This window comes from Meriones unguiculatus, chromosome 11 (assembly GCF_030254825.1).
Source record: "Meriones unguiculatus strain TT.TT164.6M chromosome 11, Bangor_MerUng_6.1, whole genome shotgun sequence".
NCBI classification, from domain to species: Eukaryota; Metazoa; Chordata; class Mammalia; order Rodentia; family Muridae; genus Meriones; species Meriones unguiculatus.
The window spans coordinates 99,416,739-99,435,990 of NC_083359.1; the positions used below are offsets into that span (position 1 = coordinate 99,416,739).

Genomic DNA, 19,252 nt, shown 5'->3' on the forward strand with positions numbered 1-19,252 from the left:
TGTCTTACATAGATCATGAAAGGATAGCTTTGGGGAATGAAGAAGGATTATTTGTTGTGCACGTCACCAAAGATGGTAAGAGAACACGCAGTAATCTGGAGGAATCTTAAACGATATGTTAGAACACTCCTGAACCTAAAGTCTAAGAGCAAGATTCTGTTACTAAAATGTTCCAGATAGAATTTCATATATTTTTAAATCAAAAGATTTTGTTTTCTTCCTCTCTTTTTTGAGATAGGATTTCACTATGTAACTCTGCCTGCCCTAGAACTCATTGTGTAGACCATGCTGGCTGAACTCATAGATATGCCTGCTTCTTCCTCCTGAGTGCTAGGATCAAAAGTATGCACCACCATACCCGGCTTTAAATCAAAAGGTTTTTTCAATTTTATTACCCCTTTTAAGTTCTAAAGCCTCAATTGTGTTATCCCTCTCCTGTCGTTTCATTGAACAGTTCCACTGTGTCTAAGATGGCGCGTAAAAGAAAACTACAAATTACTTTTCATGCTTAGTAAAGAGATATGTCTAGAATTCCCCTGTGGTTCACTACAACAGGTTTTTAGGTCCTTAGGGGGAAATTTATGTGCTGAGAAAATAAAGCAAACCAATTGAATTTGCTATTCATAAACATAGCATTTTAAGTTCTGTCTTTATATCAGGTTAGATCTTGAGAAAGCAGTCCATTTAAACTTGATGAGCTTGTTACCCATAGCAGTGCCTTGGGAGGGTTAGGAAGATCCTATCAGTTGGTGAAGTACTTCCATGTGAGCACGTGATTCCTAGAACCCACATAAAAAGCTGGGCATGGTGATGTGTGCTTGTGATCCCAGCCCTGGGAAGGCAAAGACAGACAGGCTCCTGTTAGTCACTGGCCAGCCAGCCTAGCGTACTTGTCAAACCCCAAGTCCCAATGAGTGACCCTGACTTTAGTAAACAGAGGTGGGGGGAGGGGAAGATGACTCAGCAGATAAAGGTGCCAAGCAAGCCTGGTGACTTGAGTTTGACCTCTGGAACCCACATAAAGGTGGAAGAAGAAAACTGACTCCACAGATTTGTCCTGTAACCACCACACCTGTCCTGTGACGTGCACCCTCACACATACACACTTTAAAATTTTTAATTAAAAAAAAAAAAAACACCTCAAGGCAGACAGCTCCTGAGAAAGAACACCCTAGGCTGATTTCTGGTGGCCACATACCTGTACATACATAGATGGCCATACATGGACACAGAAAAGAAATACCTGAAGAGGTAGGGCTGGAGAGATGACTCAGCTGACTCAGAACAGCACTTGCTGTTCTTGCAGAGGACTCCAGGGGTTCAGTTCCCAGCATCCACGTGGTGACTCACACCCTCTATTACGTATGTTCCAGGTGATCTAATGCCTTGGTCTGGCTTCCATGGAGACAGGCACGCAAGTGATTCACAGATATGCACGTAGATAGAACACCTATATACATAAAATACCCGAAAAGAAACATGAGCTACACAATTACTTGGATTTTTAAAATGGGAACTCCATTTGAATTTCCTAGAATTTAGTACCAAAAACCAACTTTGTAAAGCTAAGCATACTTTTACACAGGGATTCCCTGCCTTGACTGACAATGCTGAACTCAATTTTGAACTTAACATGAGCTCTCAGCTATCAGTGGGCTAAATGGCTTGATAATGGGTTTAATTATCTTCCTTTTTCTCTCTTTGTTACTTTTGTGTGTATGTGTCTTTAATATGGGTTGGGTTATATACTTTGGAGTTTAATTTAGGTACAATTAATATGACAGCTTTGCATTTAATGTTTTTTCCTGTAGAGATTATTAGAGTTGGTGATAATAAGAAAATTCATCAGATTGAACTCATTCCAAGTGACCAGCTTGTTGCTGTGATCTCAGGCCGAAATCGCCATGTCCGACTTTTTCCTATGTCAGCTTTGGATGGACGAGAGACGGATTTTTATAAACTGGCAGAAACTAAAGGGTGTCAAACCATAACTGCTGGGAAAGTGCGCCATGGAGCTCTGTCCTGCCTGTGTGTGGCTATGAAAAGACAGGTCCTCTGCTATGAACTGCTCCAAAGCAAGACCCGGCACCGGAAATTTAAGGAAATTCAAGTCCCATGTAATGTTCAGTGGATGGCCATCTTCAGTGAGCAACTCTGTGTGGGATTCCAGTCAGGATTTCTCAGATACCCCTTGAATGGAGACGGGAGTCCATGCAATATGCTCCATTCAAATGACCACACACTATCATTCATTACACACCAACCAATGGATGCTATCTGTGCAGTTGAAATCTCCAACAAAGAGTATTTGCTGTGTTTTAACAGCATTGGCATATACACAGACTGCCAGGGCCGAAGATCTAGACAGCAGGAATTGATGTGGCCAGCCAGTCCTTCCTCTTGTTGTAAGATTCTCCTTCTTATTTGTCTGCCTTCTTCCCTTTTTGCTTTTCCATTTGCTTTAAATATAATCATTTTACTAACAGCTTGTTTTTTTAATCATTCTTAAGTCTTCCCCAAGTACTGTTATGTTGCTTATGTAAAATAACCATACCTTGTAAAACCTAGACAGATAGGGTCATCTTTAAATGCTTGTAAATAAAACTAATCTTTCTATGGAAACTTACTGAGAAACCTTTTTTTTTTTGTCTCCATGTTGTTGTATTTTGAAATAATTCCAAATTGTTCTCTTCATTGTCCCCCCAAATACAGTATCCTGAAGTAGCAGTAGCACATAAGACTTAATGCTGGAGAAGGTACTCAGTGGGGGGTTTAGCCAGTTCTCAGAAGGCATAGTGTAGCCTTTATTAGAATTGTTACCACATTTCATATTTTACAGGTATATACGTAGATTTAAGTTTACTTGTTTTACTCTTTCCATAAATACTAAAATATTGATATATCATTTAATACCTTATCACTGAATAATAATAAATATTGAACACATTTTACTCGCCTATATGCGATGAAGTCATGAGTGAGGTAGATGCAGTGCAGTCTGCTCTCACAGAGGGAAGGCTGCTGACAGACAAGTGCTTGGAGAGAATGCCGTGTTGCGGTTGCATTCAGCAGAGAGACTACCTGATCCAAATTGCTTTGTTAGCACGGAAGCCTCTTGAGCCTGTTTAACTGCTGAGAGGAAAGAGCCATTAGAGGATCAGCAGAAAAATGTGGACTATTTGGAAAATACAGAAAATAGGATAAGATGTCCCAGAAGGGTCCAGAGAGGGTGGAGTTGAGAGTTCTAGTAAAACAATTCCTGGAGGAGGAGGTGGGACCCTCTCCCCTGCAGCAGGGATGAGACAGGGATGGAGGGATAGGGCATCCAGGTAAAGGCAAGGGAGAGAATGTATGCCGAACACTGAGTGCACACGACAGATAAAGGAGGAAATCTATAGTAAAAGAACAGCCAACAGCCCTCTGATCTGCCACCCAGATTGAACTATTCATAGTGTTTTATTTCTTTTGAATAAACATTTTTGTCAGTGACATAACAGATAAATGCTGTTTTTGTAGCAGAGTTAGATCTAATGTAAAGTAAAAATCAGACTAACTCATCTCTAGCTAGTTGTGCAAGTGATTCAGTTGGAACCATAGTTTGAGTGAATCACTTATTCTCTGCTGGTGTCACCATTCCTCCACAAGTGTGTGTTGAGCATCTGTTCTTGTCATGCGGCTGCAGGTGACACATGTCTGTAACAGAAATGTGCTATGATACACATGTCATGCATATCTTGCTTTTCTGTTCTGGACTAGAACACGTAGGTAAAATTGTCTGCATTGTGCATGTTTATTTCACTGTCAGCAGCATAACTGCTTTAAAAGCCCAGTACTTTAAAATGCAATGAAATTTCTTACTGGACAAGGTGTGTTAGTTAATTGACTCCTTCTGTGTTGGGCTTTATAATGTAAGCTATAGCATATCAGTTCTTTATGATTTATGTTCTGTTCACTTCAGAAATGGCTTAAGATAATTTTGTATAATAACTGTGGGGCTTTGAAAAATCCCCTCTGCAGTTGCTTAGGCTGGACCTGTCAACATGTTTGGAGCTTAACGGTAGCCCGTAGCAGCTCAGTCTCCAAGTGGGTTCCCTAGTAATGGGAACAGGGACCGTCTCTGACATGAATTCAGGGGCTGGCTCTTTGATCACCTCCCCCCTGAGGGGGAAACAGCCTTATCAGGCCCCAGAGGAAGACAGTGCAGCCAGTCCTGAGGAAACCTGATAGGCTAGGGTCAGATGGAAGGGGGAGGAGGACCTCCCCTATCGGTGGACTGGGGGAGGGGCATGGGAAGAAATGAGGGAGGATGGGATTGGGAAGGGTCTAGAGCTGGGATACAAAGTGAATAAGTTGTAATTAATAGAAAAATAAATTAATTAAAACAAAACAAATAGTTCACAATAGTTAACAGGCCATGCCTTTCTTCCTTTACCAGGTTACAATGCACCATATCTCTCTGTTTATAGTGAAAATGCAGTTGATATCTTTGACGTAAACTCCATGGAATGGATACAAACTCTTCCTCTCAAAAAGGTAATGGAATACTAAAATGTGGGCCAATCTGGTTAGTTACAACCTAGAAAGTCAGCATAATGTCTGCTACTTTTGGATTAAAGCGCTCAGAGGGAGTATACTTTTCATGCACCAATAGGCAGTGATTAATCCCTTGATTTTTATGGGCTAGAAATGTGAAACCAAAACTGTTAAGGTGTCTAATGATTTAAAGATAGTGATTTCTCATATGCCTAATAAAACGTAATATTTTCCATTAATGTTTCTATTTCTATAACAAAGAAAATGTTTACAAGCAAGGAATTAATTACTATTTTGTAGAAAAGAAAAATAATCATTTTATATAGATGTATGTGCCATTAGTTGAGAGTCAAGGTTGAGAAATGTAGGAGGCTAATTAACAAAGAAACAAGTAAAATGATAGTCAAGATAATTAAGAGTATGCCCCAATTTAAGCCATATTATAATGCAAACCCTCATAAAATTACTACATTATATAAAGCAACAAAAATATGGTCCTCAAATGTATAAATTTGGACTGGCCACAGTTTTCTATTTCATTTTTGTCATTCAGCTTTTGCAATATACAAGTCTGTGTCCTGTAGAAAGACTAACACTGTGAGCTCTGTTCCTTCCCAAGAATGCAGCCTCCCAGCATGGCTGCCTCCACATGCACTGTCTGCATGCCACACCTGTCCTGGCAGAAGAGTCCGCCCCGATCTGTGCTCACCATCCTGCCGCTTGCCTCAAAATAGAGGGGAAATTCAAGTGTGTCTCAGTAGCACTCAGTTTTGCGTGGCTTTACAGTTTATTAAATTATTGAAATTATCAGTTTTTTCCTTGCTGTCTTTGCTCATTTATTGTGTTTTTAAGATTCATACGTGTTGCTATATGTACTACATACAGTTTGTTGATTTTTCACTACTATGAAACTGTCTTTCGAGTGATTAGTATTTATTCATTATCTGGTTGGCAGCATTACTTTGAATTCTTTGTTATTGTCACCATTTCTGCATATGTCTTGATGCATGTGTTTATCATCCTCCATATTTCCCCGTGCAGGCAGTGCCCGGTCATATTTGCTCACTTTGTTGTTGAATTTGCCATTTTTTTCTTCCTGGTTTATTGGACTTGTTTATGTGGATCCTGGGTTACTAACACATGGGATAAATTTTTTCCATGTTTGTGACATCTGCTTATGTTTGTGGTGTACTTTCCTGAACAAAATTATTGACTTTGCTGAAGTAAGGTATTATTCCTGTTGTTTAGGCTATCCTTTTTCTCTTCTTAAGAAACTTTCTTACTTCAAGACCATAAAGATACAGCCTTTTATTTTCTTCCAGATTTCCCGTTTCTGACTTCAGCATGTTGCTATGTGCAGTATTTTGTGCATAGTAACTTCTCCTTGCTTCACATGTGCCTGTGATCTGCTTAGAACTGAGTTGAGATGTGTGCTGTGAAGTGTGGATCTTACATTGTTTGTGTGACTGGCTCCTCCATCACTGCTTAGGAGTGACCCTGTTTCCGTCAGCACCTTCATCTCCACATAGTGGGCATTCAGTGTTCAGTGATGAGAATTTATAAAGCAGATGTGTACTTTCTAGTTTAAATTTTTGGTCACTGGTGGTTTTCAAGGGTCTTAAGGTTTATATATTTCTATGTGGTTTTATTTGTCCAGGATAGACTTCCTTTAATATATTGTTATTATAAGTTAATTTATTCAAATTAGGTTGATAATACGTATTCCTAGTAAAAATTATTAACTTGAGACTTTTAAAAGAACTATATTTTGACACAGGTAGGCCAGAGGTCTTAATAGTGTATTCTTAATAAGTTGACTAAAATTTTTATGATTCAATTTTAAAGGTTTTGTTGAAATACAAATTTTATTTTTATTTTTAGGTCCGACCTTTAAACACTGAAGGATCATTAAATCTTTTAGGGTTGGAGACCATTAGATTAATATATTTCAAAAATAAGATGGCAGGTAAGAAAATATATTAATAGGATCAATTCAATGGAAATATTACAACAGTCCAAGGCTGTGAAGTGCCTCAGCCCATATTTGACTCAGGCGTGTCTCACTCTGCAGTGTCTGATGCCCACTGTCAAACTCTGGCAAGACAGTACAGACAAGCCATAAACAGACAATCCTGTTTAAGCTTGTAGGACTGTTATAAGCAAAGTGTTTGACTCTGACACATTATTTGCCTGAGGAGCACCTGGGTAAATAGAGAAGATATGGTTGACTGTGTCTTCTGTGCCTGTAATACCATAGAACCTCATTAGTGGGTCCTAAATTATGGACACTCCTCCAGAGTCCCACTTGGGGACTTCAGGAATCCATCTCCAGTCATTTCACACACAGCACCTGTAAAGTACTGAAGACAGTGTGAGAAGAGGCAGAGGAGGTTACAGGAATGAGGACTGAACACAGGAATCCAAGGAAATGAAGAGGGGAGAAAATAATGTGTGGGAAGTGGAGTTTGGGGAGGGGGTAGTCGTTGTTTTTAAAGTGGAGAAATGAATGGGGCTGGAGAGGTGGCTCGGCAGGCTGGGGGCACACTGCTCTTCCAGAGCCCTGGAGCAGCTCACTCTCTCCAGGAGAAGGAAGACAGTATAAAGATAGTGGAGTGGGGTGATGTCACAGCATGGCACCAGGACAGCTGTAGTTTCTAGAAGAGTGCAGCATCTTGTATTTATAATTAAAAGTGGGGCTGTGTTTTATAAGCTATGCCTAACTGATTCCACTGAAAATTATTGCTGCTTTGTGATTTTTAATACATTAACTCTGGATTATCACAGTTGTACCTATTATACAATTGATTGCAATGTCATAGAGATTAATGGGAAGAAAGAACTTTAACCATTTAAATAATATCATTATTTTCTTTCTCACAGAAGGGGATGAACTTGTAGTTCCTGAAACATCAGATAATAGTCGAAAACAAATGGTTAGAAATATCAACAATAAGCGGCGTTACTCCTTCAGAGTCCCAGAGGAAGAGCGGATGCAGCAGAGGAGGTATGTGGTTAGCTTGTGCTCAGCATCTGTCTCTGCTTCCAGCGTCCAGCCATACTGCCAGATCCATCCATGTTGTCATCACCCAGAGGACGGGCTAGAAACAATTTAGCGGGAAGACTTGGTATCTGAAAATTTCTCACCAAAATTTGTCAGTTCTGGTCAAAAATTGTAGGGTCAGGGTGGCTTATTGGCAGAGTATTTGCACAGCATGAGTAAGGCCGAGGAATCAAGCTCCACCTGGGGACAGATCCTCCAGCAATGGGTGGCACCCTCAGTGCCATTTTAAGTAATACTTTCAAAGTTATGAGAGTACAGGGATAAAGTACCATATCTTCACTCTTTTCTTTATTTATACAGAAGAGGTATAATTTCTGGCACATGTAACTGTAATATAAATTATCTGTGTATGTAATAAAGTTGTATATGCCTAAGGAGTACAGAAGCCAGGCATGGTGGCTCACACCTGTAATCTTAGCACTCAGGAGGCTGAGGCAGGAGGATTATCTTGAGCTTGAGGCCAGCATGCCCTGAACTAAAGGGTAAGACTATTCCTAAAAAATTAAATATTAAAAATAAAAGGAAACTCAGATTAACTCTATTCTCCATAAGCAAGCAGATGTTACCATACTAAAAACCATTTCTAAAATGTTATTTATTATAAAAGATACACATATAATTTTTAAAAATTGTCTGCAAAGTAGAGCAGGAATTCTTTGATGCAAGGGTACAGCTCAGTGGCGCAGAACTTGCAATACACGTATGTGTCCCTGCCTCTGGTCCCTAGCACTGAACAAGCTAGACAAACAAATGAAACCCTAAACCTCAAGATCTTATGTAAAATTTAAAAAGCAAAGCAGTCTAAGGAATTGAACTATTAATATATTGTTATTTCTACTTATAGCCTATTTTTTAATAAAACAAAGTATGCTTTATTTTTAAAGTTATATTGATTAAATGTGGAAAAACTGTCTAAACAGGTGTTCTACCTTGCAGGGAGATGCTACGAGATCCAGAAATGAGAAATAAATTAATTTCTAACCCAACTAATTTTAACCACATAGCACACATGGGTCCTGGAGATGGAATACAGATCCTAAAAGACCTGCCCATGGTAAGAGGTGTGATGAGTGGTGTGAGTATGAACGGGGGGAGGAGTCAGTGTCAGATTCCTGGGGAACATGTGTACATAGGCTGACATACATGCACAGCTTTACAGAATGTGTTGTATAGTGAGAACATGTTCCTTCAACATGTCACAGCACGTCTAAGAGGCATGGTGACATACCTGATAGAGAAACTTAAAATTCAGAAATCTGTCAAAACTCAAAACAAAAGTTCTTAACCCTAGAAAAGTTTCCATTTTGCAGATACAATTTTGCTATTGTTAGTGGAAGAAACAGTCATCTTTGAAAGGTTCTGTAACAAATCCCAGATGCAGTTACCAAAACTTTAAGGTTTCACTCAGTTCAGAAAAATACTTGGGTATTTTTTCCCCAGAAGTTCACAGGGCTTCATCATTCATAGTCACACCTCTCAGCTAACTGTGAAATTAAATCTTGTTCCTTTGCTCAAATCTAAGCATTTTTCCTGGTCAATTATGTGTAAAAATAAGTACAACATAGGAAGACTGTTGTATTTTAACAACATGGAGATTGCATCCACAGACCCATTATGCTGAGGTTAAAATTACTAGTGGAAATATCAAATTATTGAGGCTCTATTTGCTCCTAAAATGTCAGTGTCAGACACTCCTAGCAAACTACTAAAATCCAATATGACCCTTTGATCAGTAGGGATAGCTGCTCAACTGGACAAAGAATTTTAAGAATAATTCCTAATCTTATGGCAGGTTTGGAGAGGACTGTGCGTACTGACCCTAATCTCTTCCTAAGGACATTGGTTTAATCTCCTTCTCAAGACAGTGGTAGAAGAAATGAGAGAGAAGTGATAAAATGTGATGTGCAATAAAAATCCAATGTGAAATAATAGGATATAAAGAGTTTTTCAGTTATTTCCTGGGAAGAAGAAATAAGTCTCCATTCATTTCAGTCAAAATACTTGCTTGTAAATACCCCATGGCCGTGCTTTCTTACCTTTAAGATGATAGTGGTGATGGCAGCCACAGCGATATTCCTGTATTGAGTTCAGATCATTCACCATAGTTCAGATAGTTACCCTTTGGGATTTATTAGCTGTTCTGGGTAAATATGAAGTGTACATGAACTAGATCACAGTAAAACACAGCGAGAAGCTCAAAGTCAGACACGTTGGACTCAGCTGCTGTGTCCATTGCTTTGTTTGTAAGGTGGTCTGCTTTTCCGTTTCCACCGGGGGTGAGAGCACGGGCCTCTGTATTTCCCACTGCCAGCCTTGCTCCGGAGTCCTCCACGGTGGCCTGTGCCTTCATCTGAGCAGTGCCCACGGTGCAGTCCTGCAGGCCAAGCCCTGTTACTCCCATTCTTGCTACTTTATTTCTCTGTATGGAAGTTACGGTGCTAGGCGCAAAATGCTTTAGTAGAGAGAATTTTTATAAAGAATAGTGAACAGTCAAATGTGACTGTATTCATAGGCTGTATGTGAAAGATCAAGTACAGTGCACTCTTTGAACTGAGCATTTGGTAGTTTGCTTATAAATGTGTCCTATTGAGGAATGGCGAGAAAAGCAACTTTAGACGCATAAATATGTTGAAGAGTAGCATACAGCGAGTTAGTTCAGCAGTAGCAAGGTTTTAACAGATATTAACCTTTCAAAACTAAAAGATTTACTTTTGTTGCATTCTGATGCATAGGTTTTTTTTTAAATCATATTTTAACTTTATAAAAGAAATTACAGAAAATTTTGGTAGAAATTCTGTTGTACCCCTTATATTGCAGTATTTTGCTCGAGGTGGAATGATCTCAGGATTTAGTGTTTCTCCACCCAGGCTCCATCAGCTGAAGCATTGTCTGTGTTCTGAAGGTCTTCCCAACCTTCACATGCGATGGAGTGGGGACCTTGAATTCTAAATCACAGTTCAGTATTATAGGAAACCTTAACATGCCCCCTCAGCTTTACTTCTTTTTGTGTAACTTTTTCTTGTTGTTTTTTGAGTCAGGGTCTACTTTGTAGCCATGGCTGTCCTGGTACTCTCCATGAAGACCAAGCTGCCTTCAAACTCGTAGCAATCCAACTGCCTCAGCCTCCAGTGTCCTGTCACATGCCTGTTCACACGCAGCCATACTTCTCTCTCCCTTCACTCTCATACCACTTAAAAGAAATCTTCTGTTTCTTTTGAGACCGAATGTTTCGTAGCTGGCCTTGGCTGGCCTTGAATTTACCATGTAGCCCAGGCTAGCATCACATTTGAGCCTATCTTCCTCCTGCCTCAGCCTTCTAGGTTCACCAAGTATCCATTCCCATATCCACCAGAAATCTGTGTGTTTGTTACTGTTGCTGAAAAGGTTTTTATTATTAAGCAGAACAATCTCGGATGGCTTGTCATTCATTCACCAACTGGCTCCGTCTGTATGACGTTCCATGCTGGCTACCGACTCCAGTTAGACTGCTTAATTTGGGCTATTGGTTGTCACCTGATTTTGTTAACTCTCCAACCACCTCCCACAAGCCCACCTGAGATTAAATCCCTACCAAATCACTCATTTTTTAATGTGCCTTCTATTCTTTGAATGTTTTTTTAATTGTGTAAGATAAACACTTATTTTTCCCGAATTTATGAAGCTGTTTCTTCATGTGCACATGTAGGCATCAGAGATTGCATGTGTCCAGATTCTTCTGTTTCCCGTTATTTCCACATGACTTCTCTCATCTCACATCCAAGGATCTATGACCAAGCTAGCTCTCTGAAGCCATGTGTTTAATCACCTGACACTTGCTTCTTGAGCACTTCCTTTGTGCCCAGGACCACACTTAGCTAGGAGCAGACGCTTCCAACAGCACAGCGCTGTTGTCTGTGGGAACGCTCACATGGAGCAGAGAGCTTGAGCTTTAATGGAATCTCACTGAAATATGTTCTTTCCACCCAAATGCAATTATGAATTAACAGCGCCCCCCAAGAAAAGATGAGTTACGTTTATGTGGTAACATTTGTAAGAGCTTCCAAGTCACAAAGCCATGTTACCATCTGTGCAAAGAACACATGCCCTAGCTGCTCTTATGTCTCATCGTATTCAAGTCAATATCATGTTCCTGTGAAACACTTAAGAGCTTAAAGTTTTAAAAGGCTCTTTAGAAGTGTAACTCTGTTTCATTTGTACCAGACATCCTGAAATAATGTTGCTTCTATCTTAAATATGGAATAGGCAGTAAAGCTTGGAGGAGGCACTTTCTTATCTCTTATCTCAGATGTGAACCTTTCATTTCCTTCTTAGTGAGTGGTGAGAAGATAAGCAGTTAATATGAAGCAGCATGTGAGTCTTAGAATATACTCTGAATTAGTTTTCTTGAGTCCTTCTAATTTATTTACCTATGGTTGTTGTTAAGTGGTTGCTAGAAATACAGGAACGTCTTCCTCCAACCTAATTCAAGAGTAATTTATCATCATAGTATTTATCACCATATTCCTAGCACAGTACATTTCCCCTGTTCTAACGTTGTTAATGAGCAAAACATACTGAACTCAAGAACCTCCTTAAGAAGCTGTTTGGTTTCTTGAACTAGGAGTGCAGCCCAGTGATAAAGTGCTCCCTTCCTAGTGGGTACACGAAGGGCCTGGGCTCAGTCCACGACACCCTTAGCACCTCCCTCTCCAAAAAGACAGATAGACAGAGAGAGAGAGAGATCAGTATTTTCTTCTTTTTGGAGACAACCTTAGAAAGTACTGATTTTATTCACATTTCTAAAATAAAAGAACTATCTTTTAGGCTTAGATAAGTCCTGAGAATTTTTTTTTACAAAGCATCTTACCTCACCTGGATGATCCCTGCTTGGTTCAGTAAGGCATTCTCCCCAGCACCTCCTTCAGTTTCCTCTAGTGAAGGGATCCTGTGTTCTTCAAGAACTTCAGGAAACAGCTAGCCACTCAAGTGGCCCCTCCCACGTGCTCACTCGTAAGTAGGTATTCAGCAGGAGATATGGAGCCTTCCCTTCAGACTTTTCTCTGTAACCTCAGTATTGTTTTATTTGCTTTTTAAAAAAACCACACTTGAAAGTTCAGAGGCAATTTTTTTCGTTGTTGAAAGCAAGCTTGTTCTTTGGGGTGTGTAAATGGAGATGAGCTGGGCTGTGCACAGGTAACATAGTGTAGCCCACAATTCTCACTGTTTTTGTTATAGGGAATTATGATGGCTAAAAGCCAGGACACACCATAAATCCAGAGCTGAGAAATGGCTGTAGAGTCTGAGAGAGAGGTTTGTACCTTTATAGCTAGGAGAGGGTCTTAGGTCCCTTAGGTCCCTTATCCTTTCCTTAGCTGTTTCTTGCTGCTTCTGTGCTTGATAGAGTTTTGCAGTGCTTTTGTTCTATCACATAAGAAGATCTTGAAGACTCTGAAGCTTCTTGGGTCTCTGGAAGCCATGCTGCTACTCACTTAACTATGGTAAAATGGGAGTAATGTTATCATGAAATGATCTTTTGAAAATCTGCTAGTTTGAGTAATTAATTACAGAATTTAACTCTCGAAGGCCTGGAAGAGTTTCACTGGGACTAGTTCTGAGTGAGATGCCGCCTTGTTCTTCATGTGTGTGTTGTCTGGTATCACTCACCCTGATCCATTAGCATCACCTTACACCTTTTTCTTCTTTCTGTTGTTTTGATAGCCAGGTTTCCCTTATCCATCCCCTCATCACCACTCCAGTCTGATCTCCTCTCCGAGCAACTTTGAGCACATCTATCACATGACTGTCAATTCTGCTGAACAGTTTCTCTCTCCCGATTCCATAAACCCTGGGTGTCCCCCATCCCTGCGCTCTGCCCCTGGGACACCACACTCTGTGACTCTGAGGGTATGAACGGCTGAGTTGAGCTAATCTGGACTAACCACGTGTGCATTCGCTAACCACTGAGGTGGCGCCTTCGGGGAATGGTTGCCCTTTCCTCCTTGGCTGCCAGCTTCAACTACTTTTTACCTTCTCCTGCTTATCCTCCTCTTCCTCCTCTTCTCGGTCTATCTTGTTTCTTCTTTGGGGTAAAATATGGAGGAATAAAGGGCTTCTGTATCAATTTTGAAACAGCTGTGGAGGATGGTCCTTGTTGGATCAAGTTTTCCCATTATGCTGTTTTCCATTCTGGATACCATCTTCAAACAAAAACAGCCCAACTGGATCTTTATTCTATTAAAACAAACAGGAAGAGGATCCCTGGATTTCTGAATACTCTCACGTTGTTAATGAACAAAACATACTGAACTCTATAACCACTTCAGTTCAGAGAAATGTTTTATATTTTATATTTGATAAGATCAAGGTCTGTGAAGAACTTATCCACAGTCCTATCAAAAGTCCTCAAAGTAATGGTAGAAATGCTGGCAAGTAACAGGAAGAAATCCAAAGCTAAAGTTAGTTTTCACAAATCTTTTAGTTACTGATGTGGATTTAATTGCAACCAAGACCCAAGTTAAGAAAAGTTAAGGACAACAGGGAAAAGGCTGTTATGTCCTGAAGAAGCATGGCACCTGCTGTTGTCCTTTCACACAGCCCCATGCCTTCATTATCATGGGCCATGCATTGAAATGGCTGCTGAACAGAGGATCTGTTTTATTGATTAATGTTGTATATATGAACTTCAAAGGAAGTTAGTTTTGTGGATATTAAAGTATTTAAGTTATACCATGCAAATTTATTTCCTGTAATGCTTCCAGGTTAGTAAAACAGCAACATCAATTTTTAAAATGTTTAATAAAGTAATTTTTCAGTAAGAAAATTAGAGGGTTAAAAAGCTATTTTTGTTTGTATTATCAAATTACTTTAAATTAAATTACAGTGTCTTACTTGACATAATTACCATGATAAAATCAGCCTTAGTTTGCTGGCAGCAGGAAGTAGATGCCGGGGAATCCACAGTCAGGTAGAGCCTCTCTGTGGGAAAGACTGCTTACCAAAGCTGAGTTGAGCAGGCCCAGCACTGGGAGTTTGCCCTACCTTAAGCATAGTTTTAACTAGAAAATTAAAAAACTTTCCTTTCTTGTTATATTGTAATAGAGTTTTATCATTTGACTAAATGATAAACTCATATAAAATATTTTTCTGTTTATCATTTCTTTAGTATTTTAATTTTCAATGGTAGTTACTGGCATATTTTGGAGGCTTATTCCCATCATTTGTTCTAGGCATATTGTAGAAGAGCAACCCGTCTCAGCTTTGAAATAACAGCTTGACTCTGGCAGTTTCCTCCTCCAGGAAACCCTGTTGGCAATGTTTGCACACACTGTTATGTATCATAAGGTTGCTCCTGTGTGTGCAGATGCTAAAATGCTGCCTTTGACTGTCTTGACTTTAATTTTTAAATTTTTCTGAGATAAAATAATGCAAAATATTTGCTGTAAACAAATAACACAGAATTACATGGACTTTGCAGATCTGCTATAGGAACCAAAATAACAATGTTGAATTGCTTCTCTCGGGTGCAGGCGTTTGGGAAAGCCCAATGTGCAGACACCCCTTCGTGGGTTGTTATGATAACTGGGAAGTGAGTGTTCAGTTCAGACCTCGTTAACAACCTAAAATGTTTAAGCACACCACTGAATTTCCTTTGTGCATCTTTCCTGTTACTGCCTCGTTTCATGGACATGCTTTAAATGATTTGATTGCTGCCGTACTGTGTAGACAGCTGTCTTTTGGTCACTGTTAGCATATGGGGCAGCATCATGACTCAGTGGATGAAAACGCTCCCCACACATACACACATGCGTGTGCACACACACACACACACACACACACACAAATAAACATTTAAAACAAAGCATGGGTAGGAAACAGCAAGGTGTTAGTAGTATCTGGTGAGTTAACAGGAAAATTGGCATCTTAATGATTTCATTATTGCTCATATACCCTACAGTCTGGGGTATTCCCTTGACAATGAGGGAAAAGCAAACATTTCTAATGCACTCATCAGCATGGGAAAACTGCTGGCTGGTTAATGTATTTTCCAGTCTTTTTTGATTAGTTTTATTAGCCTTTGCCATCATGGGATTTGCCGAGTGTAGAAACAAGAACGCGGAATTGAGGTAGCTTAGTGGGTAATGGAACCTGCTGCCAAATCTGATGACCTGAGTTCAAAACTCAGGACCCACATGGTAGAAGAAGAGAAACAATTCCACAGTGTGGTCCCCTGACCGCCACATATGTATTGGTATGCATGTACCTATGTACATACACACAAACACACACACTTTTTTTAAAGGAAACAAACAGAGGTTCCCCGGGTAATAAAATAAGAAGCCTGGGCAGTGCATAGAGGTCAGCTCCTCTCAGGAGAGTAGCACTGCCAGCCCCATTAGACTTACTTTCCTTAACAAATGCATTCTTCAGGAAAGCCACAGGGTTTGATGTTTGCACAACTTTTTAATAACTGTTTGCATTTTCCCAATGTCTTGCCTGATGCATGCTCATTCCTTCCAGAAGAATTCTGATGTAATTAAAAAGGTTGCTGACACCGGTGCTCCCAGATGGGCCCTGTGAGTAGACCAGGGCAGGAGGCCCACATCGTGGGGCAGCATGAGTGCTTCACTGCTGCTGCGGGTGTGACCACTGTGACTGTCAGAGCCCGTGAGGCCCTGTTAGCCTGAGGGCGGGAGAAGCTGAGGCCTGCTGCCATAGTGTAGACAGATGTACTCTGTTTCACTTCCTGGCCTGTGCTCATGACACACACAAGCATCCACTCACACCCCCCCCCCCCCGCGTCCCTCTCCCCCAACACACAGCTTGCTTCAGAAAACATTTGCAGGAATGTAAGACCATGTCCACCCAAGACAAAGCATTGTAAATGGTGAAAGCGGTGAATAGCACGGCCTATGCGTGTGCCTATCTAAGATGTAGAAAGCGGATTTAAGTGTCTGCACTCCTGGATTCTGGCCAGCACCAGCATCCCTTCCTTCTAGCCGAGAGCACTGGCGAGACAGTCATGCTCCCTGGCACAGGTGTTACTGCTGTGATGCGCAGCGCGGGCTTTGTGTGCCGCCGCCAGTAAGATTCCGCACACCTGGCCATGAGTAGGACACATGGTGTCAGCAAGACATTTGTGTCAAGAATCTGATTTTAACTGACTCTCCTCCACATGGGCTCACTCAGGTCTCTTAAGTAAATAATCTCATCTGTAGTTTCTGTTATCTGCAAATGTCCATGTAATTCTGTGTTCCACCTGTAGCTAACCATATAATATTTTCATAACCAAAAAAACTGCTTATTGGTAAGTATTTCTTGCCAGTGTAAGATTCATTTCATGTCATGGCTTCCAAGTCCTGCTGGTGAGAAAGACTGGGACTCTCTCACTCCCAGTATTGATTGCTCTGGTTCAGAGCTCTTGCCACCGTGGGCATCAGTGAAAGGTAGAACGCCTGCAGAGAACCTGTGTCTTTCTGTCTGCAGACCGTGCCTCTCTTTTGTGTTTTAGAACCCACGTCCTCAGGAAAGCCGGACAGTATTCAGTGGCTCCGTCAGTATTCCCTCCATCACCAAGTCCCGCCCTGAGCCAGGCCGCTCCATGAGTGCCAGCAGTGGCCTGTCTGCACGTAAGTGGCCAGTTTGGGAGGTGCTTTGCCAGCTGGTCATGGTGGGGAGTTAAAAGTGGAGATGAAAGCACAAAGAAAATGTGTCCCTGGAAATAGTCTGGCTGTTTGCCCAGAAGCAGCTTCCTGTTAGCTGATGGGGACCCATGTCTGCCTGTTGGGAGTGTGCAGCGATACCCACAGCAGCATGTCTGAGTGTGTGTGAACACATACAATCTCATGGAGTTCATCGCAGCTGTGGGAGTTCCCACATGGTGATGGTGACTATGGACTAAGGCATCAGCTTTGAGTGTCCAGCAGACACTCTCTGTACCCCGACACCAGGGACCTCAGCAAAGCCTTCTTTACTCCCAAACCACTGATGGCTGAGAAGCCATTTGCATTACACCCCTATTCCTGTTTCAGAGTCTTCAGTCAGAAAACATAGTCATTGCCCTGTATTATTGGATCACCCTGGTACGTTTGTTGCAGTATATTCAGTGAACATTGATTTCTGTACTGCTTTGTTTTCAGATATCCTTAGGTTCAGTCTTGCCATCCTCATTATAACTTATAGGATAACAAGCCACCCCACAACTTAAAAGCATGAAATAGCGAACAGCTGGACGTGGCAGCACAGGCCTGAAGCAAGAGAATAGCGAGTGTCCAGTCTGAGCCATGGAATGAGACTCTGACAAGAACAGTTTGGGGAAAGGGGTTGGGAAGAAGAGACAGGGAGAGTAGGGAAACAGGCAACACAGCATGCGTTTATTCTCTCACATGGTTTTGGGGAGTCAGAACAGTTTAGGCTCTTTCATAAGGCTGCAGTCAACTCAAAGCCGCTTTCCTATGATTGGAATATCCAGCCCAAGCTCAGTCCTGTGGTTGTAGGAGGCTGTGCCTCTGCACTAACTTGGTTGAAGGGCTTCATTCTCACCAGGGTAGGCCTTGTTAAGTGGGTTTGTGCTGACTTCCCCAGAGCAAGAGAGCTGAGGGGCAGAGGGACAGAAATGGCAGGCAGACACATATCACATTAGGACAGAGTGTGTTCTGGAAGATCTTCCTTCCTTCTTTCCTTCTTTCCTTCCTTCTTTCTTTCTTATTTATTATGTGTACAATATTGTGCCTGCATATGCACCTGCAGGCCAGAAGAGGGCACCAGGTCTCATAAATGGTTGTGAGCCACCATGTGGTTGCTGGGAATTGAACTCAGGACCTTTGGAAGAACAGCCAGTGCTCTTAACCCCTAAGCCATCTCTCCAGCCCAAAGATCTCCTCAATGTGCAAGATAACAGTCTTAGAACCTGGAGTTGGCTTTGATGTCACCTAATCACAGGATCCCCAGTGTACACCTGTTCTAACAGCAAGGAGGGGGTCACCTAGGGGAGTGGCTACAGATGGTAGAGCATTTTCTGGAGTCTTCAGTGTATTTGCAGAAGTTGAAGCGAACACATTGTAACTTGCTATCATCTCCCAAAATCACCCTGAATCATGGATTTAAACCATAGCTCCAGGTCACCAGCTACAATAGACTGGCTTGCACTTAAAACAGGTGGATCCAGGTTAATTTTTCTCAGAATTACAAACACTAATATTAATTTCTGCAACAAAAATTCTGACTGGAACATTCATACTGTGCAAAAATAGCCTTCATGGAGCCCAGCATTGGCTCCGGTCTGTTCAGATGAGCTTTTTCCATCACATGAATTTGCATGGAACTTAAACAAACAAACAGAAACTTTCTTTGTCTTTCAGGGCTTTTCGGATTTGTTAAGATTGTGGATAAAGGTGGGACCTAAGACACAAAGATCTCAGGGTAGCTAAGGTGGGGATTGCTGTTGGCAATATGCAAACTGCAGCCTAGTGGGGGGTCTCACTGTCCTGCAGGACCCTTAATGCCTTCATCAAGCTATGCCTTTGCAGATTCTCAGTTAAAGACCTTTAACAGAAATATGAACAAAGACATCCTAGGATTTCCAAAGGGCATTGCTGTTTCTCTATGCTTCTGCTGGCTTCATGTGTCACCCATCTATCCAGGAAGGATAACCAGCTAGGAAAGATGAGAACTAGGGGAGCT

The 19,252-nt window shown here is 41.2% G+C and overlaps 1 protein-coding gene across 19 annotated transcripts in view; it reads left to right on the forward strand.

Annotated features, from left to right (window-relative positions):
- Cdc42bpa (CDC42 binding protein kinase alpha) overlaps positions 1-19,252 on the forward strand; it is a 205,887-nt gene that overhangs the window by 180,674 nt on the left and 5,961 nt on the right. For 12 of the 19 annotated variants that reach the window (XM_060364788.1, XM_060364787.1, XM_060364789.1 and 9 more), the window contains 8 exons: positions 13-75; positions 1,812-2,405; positions 4,436-4,533; positions 6,415-6,499; positions 7,414-7,537; positions 8,531-8,648; positions 13,292-13,477; positions 17,082-17,199. In XM_060364788.1, the coding sequence (XP_060220771.1) occupies positions 13-75; positions 1,812-2,405; positions 4,436-4,533; positions 6,415-6,499; positions 7,414-7,537; positions 8,531-8,648; positions 13,292-13,477; positions 17,082-17,199 (1,386 nt within the window). The remainder of the gene's footprint in view (positions 1-12; positions 76-1,811; positions 2,406-4,435; positions 4,534-6,414; positions 6,500-7,413; positions 7,538-8,530; positions 8,649-13,291; positions 13,478-17,081; positions 17,200-19,252) is intronic. The other 7 variants (XM_060364796.1, XM_060364797.1, XM_060364798.1 and 4 more) reach the window with 2 other exon arrangements.